The sequence below is a fragment of the Oncorhynchus masou genome, chromosome 15 (genome assembly GCF_036934945.1).
Source record: "Oncorhynchus masou masou isolate Uvic2021 chromosome 15, UVic_Omas_1.1, whole genome shotgun sequence".
In the NCBI taxonomy this organism is placed as follows: domain Eukaryota; kingdom Metazoa; phylum Chordata; class Actinopteri; order Salmoniformes; family Salmonidae; genus Oncorhynchus; species Oncorhynchus masou.
In genome coordinates, this window is record NC_088226.1 from 64797332 (window position 1) to 64824437 (window position 27106).

General features: G+C 43.9%; 2 protein-coding genes, 1 long non-coding RNA gene and 1 pseudogene across 3 annotated transcripts; 3 read left to right on the forward strand and 1 right to left on the reverse strand.

Annotated features, from left to right (window-relative positions):
- The first annotated feature begins 40 nt into the window (after window positions 1–40).
- LOC135556654 (uncharacterized) lies at window positions 41–2578 on the forward strand. Its single transcript, XR_010458033.1, has 3 exons — window positions 41–2160; window positions 2322–2384; window positions 2488–2578. It is a non-coding gene; the product is annotated as an uncharacterized LOC135556654 (long non-coding RNA).
- LOC135556652 (E3 ubiquitin/ISG15 ligase TRIM25-like) lies at window positions 2212–4334 on the reverse strand (annotated as a pseudogene).
- A 6230-nt stretch (window positions 4335–10564) lies between these two features.
- On the forward strand, window positions 10565–13600 carry LOC135556902 (uncharacterized). Its single transcript, XM_064990310.1, has 3 exons — window positions 10565–11808; window positions 12318–12440; window positions 12717–13600. Exon 1 carries the CDS (start codon window positions 10565–10567, stop codon window positions 11690–11692), a length of 1128 nt encoding a protein of 375 aa, XP_064846382.1. The 3' UTR covers window positions 11693–11808; window positions 12318–12440; window positions 12717–13600.
- Window positions 13601–14100: 500 nt separating this feature from the next.
- On the forward strand, window positions 14101–25374 carry si:dkey-10o6.2 (uncharacterized protein LOC100124608 homolog). The gene is made up of 7 exons (XM_064990025.1): window positions 14101–14396; window positions 14511–14635; window positions 14814–14880; window positions 15343–15499; window positions 16172–16317; window positions 22361–22471; window positions 23401–25374. Exons 1-7 carry the CDS (start codon window positions 14244–14246, stop codon window positions 23578–23580), a joined length of 939 nt encoding a protein of 312 aa, XP_064846097.1. The 5' UTR covers window positions 14101–14243; the 3' UTR covers window positions 23581–25374.
- Window positions 25375–27106: the final 1732 nt, after the last annotated feature.

Sequence of the window (27106 nt, forward strand, 5' to 3'; positions counted from 1 at the left end):
GAGGAGGAGGTCCCAGTCATCTGCACGGACCAAGATAGAGTGAGAGAAGATGTAGTTCAAGGATCTCTCTTCAGAACACAACATCTTCCCTCACACCCTCAATCAACCCTTGTTGTTATGTTGTCCTCTCAGGTTCTACTGGCTGGTGAACCTGAAGTCGACGATAGTGTTTCTGGGTATCGCCTACATCCAGCAATCAGTGGCCAACAACCGGGGCTTCCTCATCCTCTTCATGTCTGTGCTGCTGATGCTCATCGCCATACACATGGTCTGCAACAACCTCATCTTCAGGCCCAAGAAAGGTAACACAACCTCAACCTCATCTTCAGGCCCAAGAAAGGTAACACAACCTCATCCTCACCTTCAGGCCCAAGAAAGGTTAATACAACCTCAACCTCATCTTCAGGCCCAAGAAAGGTAACACAACCTCAACCTCATCTTCAGGCCCAAGAAAGGTAACACAACCTCAACTTCAGGCCCAAAAAAGGTAACACAACCTCAACTTCACACAGACTATGTATCACCTTTTTGTGTTAGTGTATGTATAGACCTAGGTTTAAGTGGTCTATTCTAGTATTGATGGGGTTGCTGTGGTCTATTCTAGTATTGATGTGGTTGTTGTGGTCTATTCTAGTATTGATGTGGTTGTTGTGGTCTAGTCTAGTATTGACATGGTTGTTGTGGTCTATTATACACCAGGTGAGTATAATCCTGAATACTGATTGGTTAAAACTGCATTCCAATAGGTTTCTATTCCACAAGTTACCACTGGCTATATATATGGAGTTCCATCTGACAGTGCAATCCACTTTCTCATCAGCCCAGCCAAGCAATTTATAAACTTGATCTCCACTATATAAATGCATCTGGACATTATCTCAGATTTATTTTAGAATAACATTTAGTTTTCAACAACGGAGATTTGTATAAACCTTGCTGTCTGTCTGCCTCTCTGACATTTGCAACTCTGTTTCAATATTCAAATTCAATCTCCGGCTGTCCCATATTAATGAACATGTCGGGAGTTGGAACGAGACAGACTGGCAGGCAGAGTTTCTCAGCCAGTCGAAATCATGAAATAGCTGGCATAATTTTTATGAATATACAATATACAAAGAAATGTCAATTTAGAAAATGTAAAATTAAACTAAGTGCAGTTAGTTTGCAGTCTTTCCAGCTTCAGTTTGAAGTGATTGTGTTAGCTGTGTTGTTGGCTAGCTCCTCTGAACAACAGTGTCCTGACAAGAGAGCACCTTTTCTATGCAAGGCAAAATCATGCATCACTAGCTCATTATTATGGATGTATCCAAATAAATGTCACTAGAAAACAGCTTATACAAATGCAGCTACTTTGTTGTTATTCTGGCTGCACTGTTTGACGTGACTGTAAGTTAGCCGTAATTGGCTAGCTAGCAAGCAAGGGATAAGAATGTTGCCAGCCAGTACACCAATGGAACGTCCAGAACGATCGACTGGGTCACGTCCATAGATACAGAACAAAAAGACTGAACGACTGGCAAACGAACCAATAGAATTAACGACCAGCCGGTTTGGGTAGCAACCCTAGATTTGTGTCCGGACTACATCTTGTGGAAGGACGAAATAGTATGAATAAATTCATCAAAATAAAGTTTTTGCTGAAAATATATCAACCATTTTCTGAATATGTTGGTAACCCATTGCAAAAAAGTGATAATGCCCTGGAAGCCAGTGTTTGGAGGATATATCAACTTCGTCTCAGGCCTAACAACAGCCATTTATCCTCCAAACACTGGCTTCTCGGGCATGATCACTTAATTCTAGTATTGATGTGGTTGTTGTGGTCTATTCTAGTATTGATGTGGTTGTTGTGGTCTATTCTGGTATTGATGTGGTTGTTGTGGTCTATTCTAGTATTGATGTGGTTGTTGTGGTCTATTCTGGTATTGATGTGGTTGTTGTGGTCTATTCTAGTATTGATGTGGTGGTTGTGGTCTATTCTAGTATTGATGTGGTTGTTGTGGTCTATTCCAGTATTGATATGTTTGTTGTGCAGGCAGTTCCCTGTTGACCACTTTGGGGTGTTCCTGATCTCTCTGAAGAGACACACGTGGAGAACGTCAAGGACCTGGCAAGGCTCTGTACGGCTTGCAGATACTGTACTGCGCCTGCATCACTCAGGCAGGTCAATGTAATGGAGAACATCAGGCCTCTTCACTGACATGCTTCACATGAGATTTTTACATGTTTAATTTCAGTGGAAAGTACAAGTACCACATTTTTCAGATGTTGGGAGTAAAAAAAAAGGCAAATCTAATGTTCATTTCTGATCCATAAAGTAGAGTATGTCACCTCCTGCTACCTGTCCATAGAGAAAACACCCTTCTCCCCCACCAGAGTCATCAGTAAGCACACACACAGGCACGCACACACATGAACAACAAATATCATCCTCATCAATGACTCAGTCAATGTTAATGTCTCTCTCTCTCTCCTCTCCTCTCCCAGCACTGGTTCATGAGTGCGTCCCTGTCTGTCCTGGTAGTGGGCCTGTCTGTCCTGGTAGCTGGCCTGTTTGAGGTCCACAGGAAGGGCTATCCTCTGACGGAGCAGGCCCTGTCAGGGAAGGTGCTCCAGGTGTCTTCCATGGCCTGCTTCCAGCTGGCTCCCCAGTACATCCTACTGGGTCTGGCTGAGGCCCTCGTCACCCCCTCCTGTGAGTGACGGAGAGCCAGCATGTATTTCTGACACACCTATTACTGTTGGTACACATTCTCTATTCCTTTCAAACTTTTGTGAGTTTACTATTCATGTCTGATTGTTTATTTCACTTTAGTTTATTATCTATTTCACTTGCTTTGGCAATGTAAACATATGTTTCCCATGCCAATAAATACCTTTGAATTAAATGTAATTTAATTGAGAGAAAGTGACAGGAATGTATAGAGGACATGAGTCAGCCGTGGTTACTCAAGGTTATGTGATGAGGTAGTCCGCCTGAGACATCAAAATCAGTGTCGGCACTCGGCCCAATAAGGAATGTCCTCTTGGTGTAACGGTCAAGATGTTGTTTTCTCCCTCGGTAGAACTGGGTTCTCTGAAAGGGGTCCAGACAGCCTGTTCCCAACAGTGGGGTCAGTGGGATTGGATAAGGGCCCCTCTCTCTATCTCTCTTCAATGAGCTATCAAGCTTTATTTGTCCAGTAGTGCCTTTTGCACACATTGTATATAGACTCCCCCTTTTTTTCTACTGTGTTATTGACTTGTTAATTGTTTACTCCATGTGTAACTCTGTGTTGTCTGTTCACACTGCTATGCTTTATCTTGGCCAGGTCGCAGTTGTAAATGAGAACTTGTTCTCAACTAGCCTACCTGGTTAAATAAAGGTGAAAGAAAAAAAAGATCAAAAGTATAGTGATGTGACATAGGGCCCATAGAGAGGAAGGTCTAAAATATTGATGGTCCCTTTACAATATTATATATTATGTTAATAATAATATGTGATATTATGTTGCTCTGTGAATGATTATAGTTTTTATGGTAGGCATACATGTATCAAGGGGTTGAGACTGAACTTTGGACTCATTAAAGGGCATTCAGAATGATAATAGTGTTTGATTTTAGAAAATGGTGATACATTTGGAGAGTCTGGGTTAACATATCTATATAATCAAGGTTTGTGTTCATATTTGTTCTGCCGTGGATCAATTTAATTTGAATGATCTCATATTCAAACAGTCTTAATTCCTACTGTATCTTTAATTCTTTGTTTATCAGACAGTCACCAACAAGTTGATCTGGTCTTACCGGTTTCTCAGTCCTCTCTGCTCTAGCTGACACTGTATCATGGCCTAATCGGTACGACAGAACCTCCAGCAGTTTGTCATGATGAGAGCAGATCTTCTCCTGTAGTTGTGCGGTGGTTTTGACCAGCTTGTGCTTCTTGAAAGCAGGGGATTCATAGTGAGGTTGGAGGTGAGTCTCACAGTAAGAGGCCAGACACACCAGACAGGACATGAGGGCTTTCTGTTTTCTGGTCCCAGTGCAGACATCACATGCAACATCTCCAGGTCCAGCATAGCACAGAGCAGGAGGGGGAGCAGCCTGGACTCCTGTCTTCCTCAGTTTCTCCACCACCTCAGCCAACATGTTATTTTTCCTCAGAGTGGGCCTTGGAGTGAAGGTCTGTCTGCACTGAGGACAGCTATAGCCTTTCAGAACATCCTGATCCCAGCAGCCCTCAATACAGCTTCTACAGTAACTGTGTCCACAGGGGATGGTGACTGGTTCCTTCAGTAGATCCAGACAGAACAACAGAACTGGTCCGTGTCCAGCTGAACTCCTTGCTGAGCCATTTGGACGGTTGTTTACTCTCACACAGACAGTTGACAACGAGATTCAGATCAGTTTTGTTTCGTCATAAGAGTTTGTTGGAGGAGGATGGACTTCCTGGTTCTGCCAGAGGGGTGTGGTTAGAAGGAGAGAGGGAGGGATTAGAGGGAGAGAGAATGGCATGCAACTTCAAGAGAGACAAATAGTTTTGTTCCAGGTGATGGCCTCAAGTTGAATATGGAATAAATCAAAAAATGAACTTTCTCAAATATGAGTTGTTAGAATAAATGAAGAACAGTACCTTTAGAAAGTATTGACAAAATGTGATTCAAATGGGACTAATTGTCATTGTTTGTCAATGATCTACACAAGATATTCTGTAATGTCAAAGTGGAAGAAAAATTCTAACGTTTGTAAAAAATAAAAATACATGAAAAATAAAAAATGGAATATATCTTGATTAGATAAGTATTAAACCCCCTGAGTCTATACATGTTAGAATCACCTTTGGCAGTGATTACAGCTGTGAGTCTGTCTGGGTAAGTGACTAAAAGCTTTCCTGGATTGTGCAATATTTGCCCATTATTCTTTTCAGAATTCAAGTTCTGTCCATATGGTTGTTGATCATTGCTAGACAACCATTTTTCAGGTCATATATTTTCAAGCACATTTAAGTCAAAACTGTAACTTGGCCAACTCAGGAACATTCACTGCCTTCTTGGTAAACAACTTCAGTGTAGATTTGGCCTTGTGTTAAGGGTTATTGGCTTGCTTAAAGGTAAATTAATCTCCCAGTGTCTGGTAGAAAGCAGAATGAATGAGGTTTTCCTCTAGGATTTTGCCTGTGCTTAGCTCCATTTCATTAGTTTTTTATCCTGAAAAACTCCCCAGTCCTTAACGTTTACAATCATACCCATAACATGATGCAGCCACCACTTTGCTTGAAAATATGGAGAATGGTACTCAGTAATGTGTTGTGTATTGGATTTGCACCAAACATAACACGTTGTATTCAGGACATAAAAATAATTGCTTACACACATTTTCTGCAGTATTACTTTAGTGGAAGAGAAAGGGGGATACCTAGTTAGTTGTCCAACTGGATGTATTCAACTCTGTTGTTACAAACAGGATGCATAGTTTGTAATATTTGTATTCTGTACAGGCTTCCTTCTTTTCACTCTCTCAATTCGATTAGTATTGTGGAGTAACTACAATGTTGTTGATCCGTCCTCAGTTCTCCCATCACAGAAGTTAAACTGTTTTTAAAAAATCAGAGAGTTGATATCCGCTCCCCTGCAGAAATCAAATTAGCATAATACAAACATCCCCATTAGATCCAGCGTATCCGCTGATGTCACCCTTCCTCGTCTGCAGTGAAAGGTGCAGAGCTACAGCTGTGTTTATCAGACCATCCCGAAAAAGGGGGCCGAAATCTAGCCGAGGTGGTGAACCACACTCTTTCTACGGTTATTGTTTTTTTATTTGTATTTTTAAACAAATTCAAAGCTGGCTACATTTAAATCGGATTCATCTTACGGGTCGTATTTTGCCCACCCCTGATCAAAACCATGCTAAATTAGAAATGGTGGTTTGCTACCTGAGTCAAAGATAAGACACTGCGGTGCTCCACAACTAAGGCTGCCTCACCAGCATAACAGATACATCTCTTTGTATGGCTCTGGGACACATCTACAGTGCATTCAGAAAGTATTCAGACCCCTTGACTTTTTCCACGTTAGAGCCTTATTCTAAAATGGATTAAATAGTGTGTTCCCTTCATCAATCTACACACAATAACCCATAATAAGAAAGCAATAACAGGTTTTTAGAAATGTTTGGTAAATAATTTATTTTTTAAATAGAAATGTCATAAGTATTCCGACCCATTGCTCAGTACTTTGTTGAAACACCTTGAGCAGCGATTACAGCCTCGAGTCTTCTTGGGTATGACACTACAAGCTTGGCACATCTGTATTTGTGGAGTTTATTTTCTGCAGTTTCATTCAGATGACCATCCTACCCATGCTAGATTACGGGGGAAAAATGTATAGAGAGGCAGGTAAGGGTTGTCGTGTCTTTGGCTATGCCGGTTTAAGTGATATGACATACTATTCTATAAAATAATTTATCTGTAATTAATATTACCTGATTAAGCTAATCAGGTAAATAATTAACTAGAAAGTCGGTGCACCACAAAATAATGTTTATAGAGCTGTTATCTTCCGAATAAACTCTTAAAGACCTTGTATTCTTTTACCTCAATGGCAGTCAATATTTAACCGTCACCTTGTTTAATCGCATCTGAAAGTTGTAAATTCTTGGTTATCTTCACAAACCCTGGCAAACAAGTTGAATCAGCAATACAAAATATGGTTTAATTATTTATTTACTAAATACCTAACTAATCACACAGAATTACATATACACAGAATGTTTAATGGCTGTGGTTTAAAACCGGCCTTTTATTGATGAGACTGAGTTAAGATTAACCCAGGTTATTGTTAGATAAAATATAGTGGACTCCCGAAAGAGAGATTTCATTAGTACAGAAAACATATGCTATGTTTAGCAGTGTTTTGGCCTTATCTAATCATTTGAAGGTAGTAGAAAGATGACGAAAATATATGGCATCTGTTGTGACCCAGGGTCATTGAGAGTATCGGGTTAATTAAGTTGAACTATATAATTATCTTATAGGTTACTACATGGAAATGTTGAATTCTATAAAATTCATTAGTGTAAACAAGGAGACAGTGAGACAGTCAGTCAATATTTGGAAACAGAAACCATATCTGGTACTGACAGTATTAGCTGCGGCAACAGGAAGCAGATGCGGAAGTGAAAAAGGCTGGTTTTAAACCACAGCCATTAAAGCAGCAGTTAAGAGGAAGTTAAACATAGACATAAGAGTGGACACCTCAGGGTAAAATTTCAGGATGGACTTTAAAAAAGATATGAAAATAATAAACCACTTAGGGATAAATATGCTACAAGGAGAACAAAATCTCCTCAGCTTATCGGACGCTAAATAATTATAAGTAAGGGGAGTCATAAATATGAACCATTTTTTGTTCCAGACCAAATAGAGAGAGTCAGAACACACATAAAATGATTGGAGTAGTACATATGCCAGGGAAGCAATGCAAAATAGCCAGACACAAAAGAGGCCTTAACCAAGTTGAATACTGCAGGCAGGAAACTGAATCTGACAAAAAGCCAGATAGGCAGGAAGGAAGTCAGCTTTCTCGGTTTCACAATCAGCGACGGAATAACTGCGAGTGAAGGATACGTAGAAAAAGTGCAGAAAATGGAGAAGCCACAAACATTGAATGAGACGCAGAAATGTCTAGGTAAACTAGGGTATATTAGAAACCATATACCCGGCTACAGCAGAGTAGCTAAGCATTGCTATAAGGGCATTACCAGACGAAATGACCAACTAGAGCTGTCACATAAGCAATATGGGAAAGAGCCCATAATTTGGACAGACAAAATGACTGAATCATGGATAAAGTTAAAAAAGATGGCAGCTGTAGCCCAGACTAATTAGCCAAGAAACCCCGATCTGCCCCTGTGGATATTTGTCAAATTAGAAGGGGAGGACATAGATAGGGACGGGTTCATATGGGTGGCCAATGAAGGATCGGAAGGAACAGTGAATTGCTGCAGTAAACACTTAAAGGGACCAGTGATGAAATATACGTCTGAAGGAGCCAAAATGGCCCTATTACAAATATATTGGAATAAGATGACTCAGGGTCACTGACTCAGGGTCAACAAATTATAATAAAAGACCAGGAGCTAAACAGGTTATGGGCAGACAACCACACGAAGAAAATGCTAGGGGTGACAACCACCACCTGGGACAAATGGAGAAATGTAGTAGGAACCAAGGGAGTACTCTTTGTAGCAGATAAAGGTTGGGAACAAGAAGATGAACCTCCTAAAAAAAGGCAAAGGAAGCATAAAACACCAAAAGAAAAACCCAGGGATATAGTGGTGTTTACGGATGGAAGCGAGAAGTCAGAAAAAAACAGATGGGGCTTTATAGTGAAAAATAAAGCTACAGAAGAGACTCTGACTAAACATAGCCGGACAATAACAGGGACGGCCCAAAAAGCAGAAGTTATGGCAGTATTAGAAGCACTCTTATACTGCATAGGGTCTAACCTGAAAAGGATAGAAATAGTGACCGAGCTATGGCCTCAGATAAAAAGATTTGGCAGAATAACGGGTACAGAGGTGCCAAAAATAAGCCAATTCAATATGAGGGTGAGTGGAGGAAAATCCATGAGTTAATGGATGAAATTAACATAGTGGTAAGTCATTAAAAGGCTCACACTGCCGAGTCAGTAAGTGCAGAAGCAGACTTTAACCAACTAGGCAATAAAGAGGTAGATGAACTAGTTCAAATGGGAAGAATAGTTCTCTACAAACAGGAAAAATATCAATTTAAGGCACTACATGAAGTCTGGGGCCATTTGGGGTCCAGAATATTCATGAAAAGGCTAAAAGATGAAAGCATATTCTACACTAGAGAGAAAGTTCTAGAGATGTGTAATAAATGCACTACCTGTCAGGAACAAAAAGTAAGTAATCTAGGCAGGACAGCAGGTCAACACATTCAATGCAATACACCATGGAAGCAGATAGCATTAGATACTATGGGTCCTATGAAGGTGGCCACCTCGTTAGGACATAGGTTTGCTATAGTAGCGGTGTGTATGGCTACAGGATACTCAATAGTGCTCACATCAAAATAATCAAATGCGTTTTTGCAGATGCTTAACCTTCTAACCCTTGCTCTAGGTCCATTCCCATTGTTAAGGACTGACAATGGGACCCAGTATAAGAATAAGAGAGTGGAGCAGGGAGTCTCGCACATATTCTCCCCTCCTTATACTCCTCAAGCAAATGGTTGCGCGGAGAGAACAATTGGAAAGCTTAAAACAACATTGGGGTTGTGGAAAGCAGGTAGAGGGACTGGGGACCCAAGTTGACACAGGCCTGTGTGGAGTTAAATCATACTCTCACAGATACAGGACCCAGCCCCAGAGAGTTAATGGGTTTACCCAGGATCAGCACAGTGGTGGAGATAGCTAACACCCAGTCTCCCCCTCTACCTTGTGTGTTAAAGGTGGGAGACTGGATTAGGATCAAGAAACCACCCGGAGCTGATACAGGAAACAGAGTAATTCCAAAAACATACGGAAAGAGACAGCAAATAACTGAGGTTGTCAGTGCTAACCCAGTTAAAGTAGACAGTAATATAACAGTAGATATCTCCCAGCTTAAGAAAGTATGTCCCCCCCCAGAGGTAGTGCCAGAATGGTTGCATCTGCTAAACTGCAGGTCAGGGCTGCAAGTGCACCGTTCTGGAGGTACTATACGGGTTGCCTCACACACCTGGCATGAGGATTTAGTCAAGGCTGGGGTGGTGGTGGCCGCGAACACAAAGGTGTTGTGGCAAGAACGTAAGTGTATGGATGTTACAGGGTCAGGACATATGAGCACTGTACCATGTGACAACTGTGGAGAACCAATTGCTGAGGTCCAATACCAAGGACCGGCTAATCTTAGCCTTAGGCAATCGGCCACAGGAAGTGATAGCGGAGAGAAAGGCGAGAGACAAAGAGTAGGCCGCATACTCATGTGTAGAGCATGTGGACTACATGTATTCACAAATTGTGTACGGGGAGTACAAGTAGTATCGGGAACCTGGGACCCTAAAAGATGCTTATGCATGTGGAACCACAGGGGAATCATACAACCTAGAGGCTGTATGGAGTGTAGAAATCAGCAAGTTAAGGGAAATACAGTCTTACTAAGAGGGAGCTTGCTTACGCCAGTAAGGCTAGAAGACCCTCTCTGGCCGGTAGAACAAGGACCTTTCCAGTTGGCAAAAGGGTCTAGTACCTATAGGAATAGTGAAGAGTGGCTAAAATCCAGGGAAAGAGACCCAGTACCCCTTACGGGAAATGGGACCAGTAAAGGAGAACCAGAATGTTGGATGATGGTAGACGGGAAATTTTCCCTATGGAACCCTAGGCATTACCTAAGTCAGATGCTGATAAACAGAAGTGACTGGGAACAAGATGATGAATATGAATTAGACAATAACCATGTCAGAAACGACCACCGTGGAGTAATAAGAAGATGCTGGTGGGAAGGAACATGTAAGCCAGTGAGAGAACATCACTGGGGTAGGTTAATGAGGAAAGAAAAGACAATGTGCTGTGTCTCTAAGCTTATGGCTATAGAGGATACAGAACCCGTCCGAGGTGACAAAAGAGAAAGGCACATGGTGAAAATGGGATGGCAAATATACATTGCCCAGGACCCTAAGACTAAATTGGACTGTGTATACTTGTGCCACATGCTGGTGGACAGGAAAGCAGCTCCTGGAGAGGGAAGGGGTAGACATGAAGCTGCTCCACCTGATCCACAAGGAAAAATGAGAAGGTTTATTAACCTAATAAAAAGGAAACCAACTCCAGACACACACGACCCTGGAGAGGGCACATCTAGACACGACCCTGGAGAGGGCACATTGCCTGACCTCTACTTGTTCCTGGGCAGCCGCTACACAGCGTTACATCTGACCCTTGCCACCTCCCCGGTCAACAACAAGACTCAGGCCCTCGCACGGTTCTGGCTGGGATCTTACCTCAGGACTCTGAGGCTGATCCCAGTCGACCTGCGAGCCCCAGTCTCTTTCCTGCTACCCCCGCCCTACGTCCAGCTCCAGAAGTTTTTAAGACATTTTAAACTGGAAAAAGAAACAGTCACGGTTTTAACAAAACACCGCTCTCTTCTCTCTCTTGTGCAGGATCGGGAACCAGTATGTCCAGTGCGCGGGCTCGCTATAGGTGAGCCCACAACGGTTTGGCGCAACGTGGCCCATCCTGCTCTCCTGAATCGGCATCGGGACCTGTCCTGGATGGTCGCCCACGAGATCCTCCCGGTCAGGGCCGTTATGCACTCACGGGGCATGGCGAGGATATCCGCGTGCCCCCGACCAGGCTGCGGCCAAGAAGAGTCGGTGAGGCACATGCTCTGGGAGTGCAGAGCCGCCAGGGACCTGTGGAAGGAAGCAGGCCCCCTGATCACCTCGTGTCTGCCAGCAGGGGAGGACCTAACACCTCAGCTCGTGCTGTATGGGGTGGGCCGAAGGCCCATTCCATCGAATACCTTCACCAAGCTCTGGTCCACCCTCACATGCCTGAAGGAAGCACTGTGGTCCTCCCGTAACCTGCTGGTAGCGAAAAACGTAGAGACCACCCCCCAGGCAGTGGCCATGGTAGCCACGGAAGCCCTGGGGTGGTACGGAAGGAAGGGGGCCTCGACCCCAAGCGAAGGGTCCCCCACAACACCCTAAGTCCCGGCGGCCACGGCCTGACAGCGCTGCGGCGCCTAGGGCGATGCGCCTAGAGGAGGGATCCCCTCTGGGCCCCGAAGGACGGGAAGATGATCCATTCAGAAGAGCAGGATGAGGTGAGCTTGATAAAGACTCACCCCGCTCCTGTACAAGGGACTGAAGACAGCCTTTTAACAAAGTGGCTTTTTAACATGTTTTTCATGTCTTAAAAATATTTTACCTTTGTTAGATCATTAGTACACATTTTAAATGGCCTTTACAGATTTGATGTTTTTACAAGGAAAGTACTTTTATTCATAGTTGTTTTCACTGGTTTTAACAACATGTACTTTTTAACAAATTTAAACGTAACTTTCAAATGCTGTGTTTTATGCTTTTTTGCCGTTTTTATGTGTATAACTGATGTAAAAAAATGTATGAGCTGTTTTTAAAGGAATTGTACCAATAAAACTTTTCAAAAAGAAAAAAAGGAGTGGGAAGGTGAACGGAAAGGCTCTGGAGCAACGAACCGCCCTTGCTGTCTCTGCCTGGCCGGTTCCCCTCTCTCCACTGGGATTCTCTGCCTCTAACCCTATTACAGGGACTGAGTCCCTGGTTTACTGGTGCTCTTCCATGTCGTCCCTAGGAGGGGTGCGTCACTTGAGTGGGTTGAGTCACAGACGTGGTCTTCCTGTCTGGGTTGGGGCCCCCCTTGGATTGTGCCGTGGCGGAGATCTTTGTGGGCTATACTCGGCCTTGTCTCAGGATGGTAAGTTAGTGACTGAAGATATCCCTCTAGTGGTGTGGGGCTGTGCTTTGGCAAAGTGGGTGGGGTTATATTCTGCCTGTTTGGCCCTGTCTGGGGGTATTATCAGATGGGGCCACAGTGTCTCCTGACCCCTCCTGTCTCAGCCTCCAGTATTTATGCTGCAGTAGTTTATGTGTCGAGAGGCTAGGGTCAGTCTGTTATATCTGGAGTATTTCTCCTGTCTTATCTGGTGTCCTGTGTGAATTTAAGTATGCTCTCTCTGATTCTCTCTTTCAGGGGACCTGAGCCCTAGGACCATGCCTCAGGACTACCTGGCATGATGACTCCTTGTTGTCCCCAGTCCACCTGGCCGTGCTGCTGCTCCAGTTTCAACTATTCTGCCTGCGGCTATGGAACCCTGTTCTGTTCACCGTGACCACTATTATTTGACCATGCTGGTCATTTATGAACATTTGAACATCTTGGCCATGTTCTGTTATAATCTCCACCCGGCTCAGCCAGAAAAGGACTGGCCACGCCTCATAGCCTGGTTCCTCTCTAGGTTTCTCCCTAGGTTTTGGCCTTTCTAGGGAGTTTTTTCTAGCCACCATGCTTCTACACCTGCATTGCTTGCTGTTTTGGGTTTTAGTCTGGGTTTCTGTAAAGCACTTTGATATATCAGCTGATGTAAGAAGGGCTATATAAATACATTTGATTTAATTGACGATCATTTGAGTCAATTGGAGGTGTCCCTGTGGATGTATTTCAAGGCATATCTTCAAACTCAGTGCCTCTTTGCTTGACATCATGGGAAAATCTAAAGAAATCAGCCAAGACCTCAGGAAAAAATTGTAATACCTGAAATGCCACAAATCCAACCTTCTTAACCTTTAAAATGTCAGGATCCTGCAGGTGAAAGGAAACCCCTGCATGCTGCAGTGTCGGCCTATCCACTGCCATGGACTCTTCTGGTGTGCCATTCAACCCCTCAACCCTTTTCACAGCTGCTGCATATGAAATGCTCTGTACTTTGGCCACCTCCTTCTCTTCGACCCTTGTGGGGCATTTGGAAGAGGTTGCTTCGTGGTTCCCACCTCAATTGCAATATTTCACATATTCATCACTTTTATAACACATAATATGATATTTTCCAAAACTTGGACATCTCAGCTTCTCCCTTCTGCAACCACTTGATAACTGACCAAAAAGCTTTACAATGATCACACTGCATTGGCCTTGGGATAAATTCTCTGACTCATGGGGCGGCAGTGTAGCATAGTGGTTAGAGTGTTGGATTAGTAAAACAAGTTACAAATCTGTCGTTCTGCCCCTGAACAGGCAGTTAACCCACTGTTCCTAGGCTGTCATTGAAAATAAGAATTTGTTCTTAACTTACTTGCCTGGTTAAATAAAGGTTAAAAAAAATCATAATAAATAAATACATATCAGACAATTAACAACATCCAATGGTGAAATAACAGGATTGCACAACCTGTGATAATTAAGGGTCACATTGGCTCACAGTTGTCACATGGTTCACGCACGCTGAGAAAAAGGAATTATGTAAAAAATACGCTCACTCAACTGGGTTGTAAAATCATAAGTCCAAACAGTTGCAAAAAGCTTGGCAAATAAAACGAGAGTTTCTATTGGACAAAATCATGTAGGTCCCGCCCATTGTTTCGGTTTTGCAATATCATAATGAAAACACCCCCAGCGACACACGGCCTGGGTGCAATCTACTAGTATGCATAATTCCAAACCTCAGGACATATTCAACTCACTGTTTCATTGTTTAGCCAGATCAGTGTTCCAACTCTCAACATGAAGATACCAGTTGTTGATTTTGGAGCATACAAGTTAGGGGAAAACGATGTCTCAGGCGAGCAGTTAGAGATCCTGAGCAGGCAGTTGAAAACGGCTTTTACGGAAGTGGGATTTGTTTATCTGAAGAATACTGGGATAGTACAACTAGACGTGAGTAACAACATTTCTCAGAGATCTATTTTTTAAAGCTGTTGGCAATATTTGGCATGTCAGTACGATTGGATTTTGTGCTTTGGGTGATCAACATGAGGCTATTCTTCATAGGTGGACGGGGTTATGGACATATCCAAGAAATTCTTTCTGCAACCAGACGAAATGAAACTGCCTTTCAGCAGGAAAAGCTTCTCTATTAATCCTAACCATGGCTGGGTGTCTTTGGAGACGGAGAGGTATAGAGACACACTGTCAAGTCAAAACATCTGCCTGTGCTTTCTTGTCAAAACAGTCAAGTCATTATGTTATATTCTATGATATTATATCCATAGTCTCCACTCAGTATAGTGTTAATGATGAGTGCTTGTTGTGTACATTGATTGAATGGTTAGGACTATCTCTCTGTATTCACAGTTTAAATCCCAAGAGACCAGGAGACCTAAAGGAATCCTTCAACACTGCATCCCTTCATCCAGACATAGTAAACAACCTGTCTCTCTGTTTGTTGCGACAGCTGTAGACACATCCAACTTCTCTGCTGTTGTTGTTGTTGCTATCAGTGTTAAGGTCAAGGTACAAAGGGATTGACTTCACTCTGAGCCATATACAGAGTTCAACCACTCTGATGGAACAGAACTCACCAGGCTGATAGAACTCCATCTAGGAACAGAACTCACCAGGCTGATAGAACTCCATCTAGGAACAGAACTCACCAGGCTGATAGAACTCCATCTAGGAACAGAACTCACCAGGCTGATAGAACTCCATCTAGGAACAGAACTCACCAGGCTGATAGAACTCCATCTAGGAACAGAACTCATCTAGGAACAGAACTCACCAGGCTACACAAAGGAATACATTGAAAGTTGTCAAAACCTGTCATCTCTTATATCCTATGTAGCTTTGATTTCACAGTTCTTACACAACTCTTCCTGGTCTGTAGAAATGGCCATCGTGGGAAGGAGGGAATGGATTCTTTGAGATCCAGTCGTCGTTCTTCCTGCGCTGTAAGGACCTGTGTCTCCGGGTGCTTCGTGTGATGGCCTACAGTCTGGGCCTGGAGGCTGAGGTCTTCCTAAGTGCACACAGACACATAGGGAGTGAGTACAGCTCTCTCCCTCTCTCTCAGGGGGTTATCTATGTACAATCTATCTATGTACAATCACACCTGGGTGAAGGGGTGCTCAGTCCGAAGAATGTAAAACTGAAGTTGGGAAATTCCATGGTAAGAGTGACACTGAGAATCAGATTTTTCACTTTAAAATGTATGTCAAACAAAAAAACAATGCTTGCAAAGTTAAACAAACCTTGCAACTAGGAACAAATACTCCTTTAACAATTTACTTTTCTTTTTTTACAAAAACACATTTACTTGAAGAACAGTGCAGATGCAAAGTTTGGTAACAGAATGACGGCATAAACCCTCATCCTGTTTGACACTTTAAAGTGTAAATCTGAGTCTGTGTCAGTCTGTTACTGTGGAATTGCCCCGTTGTAAAATAAAGTTCAGGATAACAGCTTATTCCCTTCAACGATATGAATTGCTGAAGTGTTTTGGATCAAGCTTCTTCATCAAAGCACTATTGCAACACAGTGTCAGAATTCTACAAATACACATTAATCATGGTTTCCTTTCGATGTCAATGTGTATCTGTGACATTCTGACACTGTTGCAATAGTTCTGGAACCATCTTTGAAAGGACAATGTGAAAGAGAAATACATTTGGGGCCCTATTGTGTGAATCAGGCTTGATTGTTGTTGTCCCCTGTAGGTGATAAGAACAGCAGTACCCTGAGGTCGCTGTATTACCCCTCGGTGAGGAGTGACAGGGTGAAGGAGGACCAGTTGCGCTGTGGAGAACACTCTGACTATGGCAGCATCACCCTGGTCTTCCAGAGTCAAGAGGGTGGCCTGCAGGTAAACAAGATAACTGAATCCTCTGCAGCTTTTACTAGGGGAAGTGTTTCTGGCTACATCACCTGGCAGTAAAAACTTTGGCTCTAGTTATATTATTGCACACAGTCCATGCAACTTATTAAGCCAAATTTTAATGGACTACAGTGAATTCGGTAAGTATTCAGACCCCATGACTTTTTTCCAAATTTTGCTACATTACAGCCTTATTCTAAAATTGAAAATTGATTCAATTGTTTTTTCCCCCCTTCATCAATCTACACACAATACCCCATAATGACAAAGCAAAAACAGGTTTTTAAAAACGTTTGCAAAAAACTGAAATATTACATTTCATTTACATTTAAGTCATTTGGCAGACGCTCTTATCCAGAGCGACTTACAAATTGGTGAGTTCACCTTCTGACATCCAGTGGAACAGCCACTTTACAATAGTGCATCTAAATCATTTAAGGGGGGTGAGAAGGATTACTTTATCCTATCCTAGGTATTCCTTAAAGAGGTGGGGTTTCAGGTGTCTCCGGAAGGTGGTGATTGACTCCGCTGTCCTGGCATCGTGAGGGAGTTTGTTCCACCATTGGGGGGCCAGAGCAGCGAACAGTTTTGACTGGGTTGAGCGGGAACTGTACTTCCTCAGTGGTAGGGAGGCGAGCAGGCCAGAGGTGGATGAACGCAGTGCCCTTGTTTGGGTGTAGGGCCTGATCAGAGCCTGGAGGTACTGCGGTGCCGTTCCCCTTACAGCTCCGTAGGCAAGCACCATGGTCTTGTAGCGGATGCGAGCTTCAACTGGAAGCCAGTGGAGAGAGCGGAGGAGCGGGGTGACGTGAGAGAACTTGGGAAGGTTGAACACCAGACGGGCTGCGGCGTTCTGGATGAGTTGTAGGGGTTTAATGGCACAGGCAGGGAGCCCAGCCAACAGCAAGTTGCAGTAATCCAGACGGGAGATGACAAGTGCCTGGATTAGGACCTGCACCGCTTCCTGTGTGAGGCAGGGTCGTACTCTGTGGATGTTGTAGAGCATGAACCTACAGGAACGGGCCACCGCCTTGATGTTAGTTGAGAACGACAGGGTGTTGTCCAGGATCACGCCAAGGTTCTTAGCGCTCTGGGAGGAGGACACAATGGAGTTGTCAACAGTGATGGCGAGATCATGGAACGGGCAGTCCTTCCCCGGGAGGAAGAGCAGCTCCGTCTTGCCGAGGTTCAGCTTGAGGTGGTGATCCGTCACCCACCTGATATGTCTGCCAGACATGCAGAGATGCGATTCGCCACCTGGTCATCAGAAGGGGGAAAGGAGAAGATTAATTGTGTGTCGTCTGCATAGCAATGATAGGAGAGACCATGTGAGGTTATGACAGAGCCAAGTGACTTGGTGTATAGCGAGAATAGGAGAGGGCCTAGAACAGAGCCCTGCGGGACACCAGTGGTGAGAGCGCGTGGTGAGGAGACAGATTCTCGCCACGCCACCTGGTAGGAGCGACCTGTCAGGTAGGACGCAATCCAAGCGTGGGCCGCGCCGGAGATGCCCAACTCGGAGAGGGTGGAGAGGAGGATCTGATGGTTCACAGTATCGAAGGCAGCCGATAGGTCTAGAAGGATGAGAGCAGAGGAGAGAGAGTTAGCTTTAGCAGTGCGGAGCGCCTCCGTGATACAGAGAAGAGCAGTCTCAGTTGAATGACTAGTCTTGAAACCTGACTGATTTGGATCAAGAAGGTCATTCTGAGAGAGATAGCGGGAGAGCTGGCCAAGGACGGCACGTTCAAGAGTTGGAGAGAAAAGAAAGAAGGGATACTGGTCTGTAGTTGTTGACATCGGAGGGATCGAGTGTAGGTTTTTTCAGAAGGGGTGCAACTCTCGCTCTCTTGAAGACGGAAGGGACGTAGCCAGCGGTCAGGGATGAGTTGATGAGCGAGGTGAGGTAAGGGAGAAGGTCTCCGGAAATGGTCTGGAGAAGAGAGGAGGGGATGGGGTCAAGCGGGCAGGTTGTTGGGCGGCCGGCCGTCACAAGAAGCGAGATTTCATCTGGAGAGAGAGGGGAGAAAGAGGTCAGAGCACAGGGTAGGGCAGTGTGAGCAGAACCAGCGGTGTTGTTTGACTTAGCAAACGAGGATCGGATGTCGTCGACCTTCTTTTCAAAATGGTTGACGAAGTCATCTGCGGAGAGGGAGGAGGGGGGGGGGAGGAGGATTCAGGAGGGAGGAGAAGGTGGCAAAGAGCTTCCTAGGGTTAGAGGCAGATGCTTGGAATTTGGAGTGGTAGAAAGTGGCTTTAGCAGCAGAGACAGAGGAGGAAAATGTAGAGAGGAGGGAGTGAAAGGATGCCAGGTCCGCAGGGAGGCGAGTTTTCCTCCATTTCCGCTCGGCTGCCCGGAGCCCTGTTCTGTGAGCTCGCAATGAGTCGTCGAGCCACGGAGCGGGAGGGGAGGACTGAGCCGGCCTGGAGGATAGGGGACATAGAGAGTCAAAGGATGCAGAAAGGGAAGAGAGGAGGGTTGAGGAGGCAGAATCAGGAGATAGGTTGGAGAAGGTTTGAGCAGAGGGAAGAGATGATAGGATGGAAGAGGAGAGAGTAGCAGGGGAGAGAGAGCGAAGGTTGGGACGGCGCGATACCATCCGAGTAGGGGCAGTGTGGGAAGTGTTGGATGAGAGCGAGAGGGAAAAGGATACAAGGTAGTGGTCGGAGACTTGGAGGGGAGTTGCAATGAGGTTAGTGGAAGAACAGCATCTAGTAAAGATGAGGTCGAGCGTATTGCCTGCCTTGTGAGTAGGGGGTAAGGTGAGAGGGTGAGGTCAAAAGAGGAGAGGAGTGGAAAGAAGGAGGCAGAGAGGAATGAGTCAAAGGTAGACGTGGGGAGGTTAAAGTCGCCCAGGACTGTGAGAGGTGAGCCGTCCTCAGGAAAGGAGCTTATCAAGGCATCAAGCTCATTGATGAACTCTCCGAGGAACCTGGAAGGCGATAAATGATAAGGATGTTAAGCTTGAAAGGGCTGGTAACTGTGACAGCATGGAATTCAAAGGAGGCGATAGACAGATGGGTAAGGGGAGAAAGAGAGAATGACCACTTGGGAGAGATGAGGATCCCGGTGCCACCACCCCGCTGACCAGAAGCTCTCGGGGTGTGCGAGAACACGTGGGCGGACGAAGAGAGAGCAGTAGGAGTAGCAGTGTTATCTGTAGTGATCCATGTTTCCGTCAGTGCCAAGAAGTCGAGGGACTGGAGGGAGGCATAGGCTGAGATGAACTCTGCCTTGTTGGCCGCAGATCGGCAGTTCCAGAGGCTCCGGAGACCTGGAACTCCACGTGGGTCGTGCGCGCTGGGACCACCAGATTAGGGTGGCCGCGGCCACGCGGTGTGGAGCGTTTGTATGGTCTGTGCAGAGAGGAGAGAACAGGGATAGATAGACACATAGTTGACAGGCTACAGAAGAGGCTACGCTAATGCAAAGGAGAATGGAATGACAAGTGGACTACACGTCTCGAATGTTCAGAAAGTTAAGCTTACGTAGCAAGAATCTTATTGACTAAAATGATTGAAATGATACAGTACTGCTGGAGTAGGCTAGCTGGCAGTGGCTGCGTTGTTGACTTTGTAGGCTAGCTGGCAGTGGCTGCGTTGTTGACACTACACTGATCAAGTCGTTCCGTTGAGTGTAATAGTTTCTACAGTGCTGCTATTCGGGGGCTAGCTGGCTAGCTAGCAGTGATGATTACGTTACGTTACGTTAAAAGAACGACAATAGCTGGCTAGCTAACCTAGAAAATCGCTCTAGACTACACAATTGTCTTTGATACAAAGACGGCTATGTAGCTAGCTAGCTACGATCAAACAAATCAAACCGTTGTACTGTAATGAAGTGAAATGAAAATGTGATACTACCTGTGGAGCGAAGCGGAATGTTGACCAGGTTGTTGAAGTTCTATTCGGTAGACGTTGGCTAGCTGTTGGCTAGCTAGCTAGCAGTATCTCCTACGTTAAGGACGTCAAATAGCTGGCTAGCTAACCTCGGTAAATTAAGATAATCACTCTAAGTCTACACACTCTAAACTACACAATTATCTTGGATACGAAGACAGCAAAGACAACTATGTAGCTAGCTAACACTACACTAATCAAGTCGTTCAGTTGAGTGTAATAGTTTCTACAGTGCTGGTATTCGGTAGACGGTGGACATTAGCTAGCTGCTGGGCAGATAGCAGTGTAGACTACGTTAGGACGACGAAATACGATAATTACGCAATTATCTTTGATACAAAGACGGCTATGTAGCTAGCTAAGAAGAAATTGCTAAGATTAGACAAATCAAACCGTTGTACTATAATAAAATGTAATGAAAAGTTATACTACCTGCGGACCGAAGTGTAGATGCGACCGCTCGCTCCAACCCGGAAGTAGAAAAGTATTCAGATCCTTTACTCAGTACTTTGTTGAAGCACCTTTGGTAGTGTTTACAGACACAAGTCTTCTTGGGTATGATGCTACAAGCTTGGCACACCTGTATTTGGGGAGTTTCTCCCATTCTTCTCTGCCGATCCTCTCAAGCTCTTGTCAAGTTGGATGGGGAGCATTTTCAGGTCTCTCCAGAGATCTTCGGTCGGGTTCAAGTCCGGGCCTCTTAAGGACATTCAGAGACTTGTACCAAAGTCACTCCTGTGTTGTCTTGGCTGTGGCTTGCTTAGGGTCGTTGTCCTGTCGGAAGGTGAACCTTCGCCCCAGTCTGAGGTCCTGAGCGCTCTGGAGCAGGTTTTCATCAAGGATATCTCTGTACTTTGCTTCGTTCATCTTTGCCTCGGTCCTGACTAGTCTCCTAGTCCCTGCCGCTGAAAAACATCCCCACAGCATGATGCTGCCGCCACCATGCTTCACCGTAGGGATGGTGCCAGCTTTCCTCCAGGCATGGCGCTCGGCATTCAGGCCAAAGAGTTCAATCTTTATTTAATTAGACCAGAGAATCTTGTTTCTCATGGTCTGAGAGTCCTTTAGGTGCCTTTTGGCAAACTCCAACTATGCCTTTTACTGAGGAGTGGTTTCCATCTTGCCACTCTACCATAAACACCTGATTGGTGGAGTGCTGCATAGATGGTTGTCCTTCTGGAAGGTTCTCCCATCTTTACAGAGGAACTCTGGAGCTCTGTCAGAGTGACCATTGGGTTCTTGGTTACCTCTCTGACCAAGGCCCTTCTCCATCAATTGTTAAGTTTGACTGGGCGGTGATCTCTAGGAAGAGTCTTGGTGGTTCCAAACTTCTTCCAATTTAAGAATGAAGGAGGCCACTTGGGGACCTTAAATGTTGCCAAAATGTTTTGGTACCCTTCCCCAGATCTGTGCCCCGATTCAATCCTGTCTCGTACCTCATGGTTTGGTTTTTGCTCTGACATGCACTGTCAACTGTGGGACCTTATATAGACAGGTGTGTGCCTTTCCAAATCATGTCCAATCAATTGAATTTACCACAGGTGGACTCCAATAGTTGTAGTTGTAGAAACATCTCAAGGATGATCAATGGAAACAGGATGCACCTGAGCTCAATTTTGAGTCTCCAAGCAAAGGGTTTGAAAATAAGGCATTTCTGTTTGTTTGTTTTTTCTAATACATTTGCAAAAATGTATAACCTGTTTTTGCATTGCCATTATGTGGTATTGTGTGTAGATTGATGAGGGAAATGTTTTATTCAATCAATTTTAGAACAAGGCTGTAATGTAACTAAATGTTTAAAAGGGGAAGGGGTCTGAATACTTTCCAAATGCGCTGTATGTATGTTAATGATATTTGTTCACCCCAATAGCAAAGTTTGACAACAATGTTTTATCCATACCTCTAAATACCGTCTTATTAGATGTTGCCATTTCCCCCCATTAGTTTGGAATTGAGACCTGCAGTCATCTCAATATCAGACCACTTTGGAGATATTAACAAATTTACCAAGTGACCTGGGGTGAAATCTATTGTAGAATAAATGGAACTTGGATCCATTTCATTCTATTAACATGGTTTATGTGTGTTCTATCAGTAATGTGGTAAACTGGATATTAAAATGACAACTCCATAGGTGCGTACCAGGTCAGGGGAGTTCATCTCCGCTCCCAGCATCCCTGGGACAGTACTGATCAACATAGCTGACCTGATGCAGAGGTGGACCAGTGATGTTTTCCTCTCAGCGGTGAGACTTGCCCTTCCATTTTACACACCGTTACTTAATAAGATCATACAAGACGTTACAGGCTCATTGCTTGTGGAAACAGACCTGCGTTCAAATACTATTTAAAATGATTTAGAATAAGCAGGGCTTGATTGAGTTTGTTGTAATGGAACCAATAGAAAAGTCCTAAAAGTACAAACAAACCCCACCACCTGGAAGACTAAAGAAAATGCTAAAAGCATTTGTAAGATTTCAAATAGTATTTGAATCCAGGGTCGTATTCATTAGGGCACACTTTAGCAAAATCAAATTTATTTATATAGCCCTTCGTACATCAGCTGACATCTCAAAGTGCTGTACAGAAACCCAGCCTAAAACCCCAAACAGCAAGCAATGCAGGTGTAGAAGCACGGTGGCTAGGGAAAACTCCCTAGAAAGGCCAAAACCTAGGAAGAAACCTAGAGGAACCAGGCTCTGAGGGGTGGCCAGTCCTCTTCTGGCTGTGCCGGGTGGAGATTATAACAGAACATGGCCAAGATGTTCAAATGCTCATAAATTACCAGCATGGTCGAATAATAATAATAATAATAATAAGGCAGAACAGTTGAAACTGGAGCAGCAGCACGGTCAGGTGGACTGGGGACAGCAAGGAGTCATCATGTCAGGTAGTCCTGGGGCATGGTCCTAGGGCTCAGGTCCTCCGAGAGAGAGAAAGAAAGAGGATTAGAGAGAGCATATGTGGGGTGGCCAGTCCTCTTCTGGCTGTGCCGGGTGGAGATTATAACAGAACATGGCCAAGATGTTCAAATGTTCATAAATGACCAGCATGGTCGAATAATAATAAGGCAGAACAGTTGAAACTGGAGCAGCAGCACGGCCAGGTGGATTTGGGTCTCTGTGGAAGCAAAGTTAAATTTCCTTTGAATTTTGCATCTCACTTTCCCTTTCAGGTCCATAGGGTTTTGCTGCCCCCCGCTGGAGACTTGAGCACACGGCAGTCCCTTGTTTTCTTTGTGCAGCCAGACGATGAAGCCCTCATCACCTGTTTTGACGGGTCCGACAAATATCCCCCTGTGAAGTCAGGGGCCTATCTCATGGAACGCTTCAATGACTCTTATGGGAGGAAGTGACCTTTATCTATCCAGCATTAATTATTTTGTGTTATGCAATTATGTCAGTGAAACAGAATGTCAGTAAAGAGAATTTCCTTTTAAATCCATGAAGTGAAGTGGGAGAGAGAGAATCAGATAAAGTTGTGGAGATAAAGGAATATGTGAGCAAAAACCCTCCCAAGTACAGATACTGTATGTAGAACCGTAATAAAGCCCAGCATGGACTATCAATACAGATACTGTATGTAGAACCATAGTAAAGCCCAGCATGGACTATCAATACAGATACTGTATGTATAACCATGGTAAAGTCCAGTATGGACTATCAACACAAAGTGACCATTTAGATTGGGGCCCAGTTCATTGAGAGGATGTCTTAACACAACTGGGGGATGACAGACATGAAGTGAGTGGGTGGAGATAATATTATTTTTATAATGATGAATTGTTGATATTGATGAGGCAACCACTAACATTAACATTACAGTGTGATATTCTAATTAGGTAACTACAAACATTTAGGGGCTGGCGCAGCAGTCTAAGGCACTGCATCTCAGCGCTAGAGGTATCACTATTGACCCTAGTTCGATTCCAGACTGTATCACAACCGGTCGTGATTGGGAGTCTCATAGGGCTGCGCACAATTGGCCAAGCATCATGGTTTGGCCGGGGTAGGCCGTCATTGTAAATAAGAATTTGTTCTTAACTGACTTGCCTAGTGAAATAAAGTTTTGAACGTTTTTTTTACTATTTTATATGACTAGTATCTATGTGGAATCTACTATAGTTTAAACAGCTCCGTTATAGACCACACCAGCATGACTAGTATCTATGTGGACCCTACGACAGTTTAACCAGCTCAGCTATAAACTACACCAGCATGACTAGTATCTATGTGGACTCTACTACAGTTTAACCAGCTCAGCTATAGACTACACCAGCATGACTAGTATCTATGTGGACCCTACTACAGTTTAACCAGCTCAGCAGTCCAGAGAAATAAAACCCAGGATAGAGGGGCTGAGTGAATGTGGTCTGGACTCTGTGGAGGAGGGTCCCGTCTCTCACAGTTGAAGTGTACCTATGATAAAAAATTACAGACCTCTACATGCTTTGTAAGTAGGAAAACCTGCAAAATCGGCAGTGTATCAAATGCTTGTTCTCCCCACTGTAAATATGAACTTTATCGAACAAAGCATACATGTATTGCGTAACATGAAGTCCTATGAGTGCCATCTGATGAAGATCATCAAATGTTAGTGATAAATTTTTTTCTCTATTTCTGCTTTTTGTGACTCCTCTGTTTGGCTGGAAAATGGCTTTGTTTTTCTGTGACTAGGCGCTGACCTAACAATCTTATGGTATGCTTTCGTCGTAAAGCCTTTTTGAAATCGGACACTGTGGTGGGATTAACAACAAGTTTTTCTTTAAAATGGTGTAATACTATGTTTGAGGAATTTTAATTATGAGATTTCTGTTGTTTGAATTTGGCGCCCTGCACTTTCACTGGCTGTGTCACGCCCTGGCCATAGAGAGGCTTTTATTCTCTATTTTGGTTAGACCAGGGTGTGACTAGGGTGGGCATTCTAGTTTCTATGTTTTCTATTTCTTTGTGTTTGGCCAGGTGTGGTTCTCAATCAGAGGCAGCTGTCTATCGTTGTCTCTGATTGGGAATCATACTTAGACTTTTTTTCCTTTCGCATTTGTGGGTAGTTGACTTTGTTAGTGGCACTATAGCCCGAGTTAAACTTCACGGTCGTTTCCTTGTTTTGTTGGCAACAGTAATTTAAAATAAAAATACATGTACACTCACGCTGCGCCTTGGTCCATTCTTTTCGACGACCGTGACAGGCTGTTGTCAAATTAATCCCGTTAACGGGATTTCAGCCATAAGAAGTTAATGAATATGATGCCAGATCAGTCGGCGTCTGAGACATTATTACTGATGATAGGATGACAAACTGTATCTTGGAAAGTCTACGCATTCTAGTTATCAGATTCACATGGAATTGTTGTGCAATTTACATTTTTAAATATGAAACTATTTGTGACTAGATTAAATGTAATTTTAGCTTCCAAATGAGAGAATTGGGTTTTCATAAGGTTAAAGCTCTGCTCACTCAGTGGCCCCGCCCATGTGAAGAGACATTGGTTGTAAACTATGAAACATGCCCTCTCTCCTACCACTATATAAAGCCCTTGACGAAAATGTAACTTTCTGTTCCAAGGACATTAGTGCGACAGTCCTACGTTAAAAGGGCTCAGATAGTAAGCTGTTCCAAGGATGTGTGGACTTGAGGTCCCCACATTGAAAGGACAAAGACCACCTACAGAACTAAGCCAACCTTAGAGAACCTAACGAAATTAGCATCAAATTTCAATGTGTAGGTGACGACCTACACCCCGGAAGGATGAAGTTCGACTATACCAGCCAGAATATAGCATGAGCTTAAAAGTATGGCAACTTGGTATGAACTTTGAACACTCCAGAAGTGATACTTCCTAGCCATTGAGTTAGCAGCAGTCGCTAAACGTGGGCTTGGAGAGGACAGACAGAGAATTCTACCACGCTCCAGTTCACCACGAGACATTCTTCGGAGGACCAGAGATCCATAAAAGACAAACCGGCCTTCCATCAACGAACAATCTACCGAAGCGCAGCTCAGAGTAAATATTTATTGCATTCTCCTTTTTCAAATGGGAGGTTATTCAGAATGCATAAGATTCTGTATTTACGATGCATAGCGTCTCCCTTTGTAACTCAGTCTTCCCACTCTTTCAATCAAACCCAACCCCCTCTCTTTGTGTAACCAGCCGTCGTATCTGTTCTGTCGACCAGGGACGTTTTCTTTATGACATAATAGGTCCATCAATGTATGATTAATTCTGTGTATATGTAATTTTGTATTGCTGATTCAACTTGTTAGCCAACAACAAAACGCTTTTATCACGGCAACTGGTTTGATACATTCACCTCTGAAGGTAAATAATGTACGTACATTAAGTAATCTTTCTCTGATTTGTTATCCTGAGGGTCCCAGAGATTAAATGTAGCATAGTTTTGTTTGATTAAATGAATTTATATATTCAAATGTAGGAACTGGGTTCTACAGTTTGAACCCCTGCTGTGTTTCCTTTCAAATAGTATCAAGAATATGCATGTCCATGGTTCAGGTCCTGAGCTACAGACAGTTAGATTTGGGTATGTCATTTTAGGCAGAAATTAAAAAAATGGGTACAATCCTTAAGAGGTTTTTAAGAACAAACAATTGCCTACGAAAGGAGACAGCATGTTTATTAACGAATTAGGGTTGACACCTAGACGAGAGCACACAAAAACCACTTGCAAACCTACCAAAATGAACCCACTCCTTGGGGATCTGTTAATAGGTAATAAACGGAGGAAGATTAGCCACCACAACTCTTGTTGGCGGGGTTAAAAGAGGCCAAATCGGCACCAACACACCCCACTCGCAACTAGCCGGACAACAAGACTTTTCATTAACACAACCACCGCCTTGTTCATTCTGGATGCAGAGTGTAT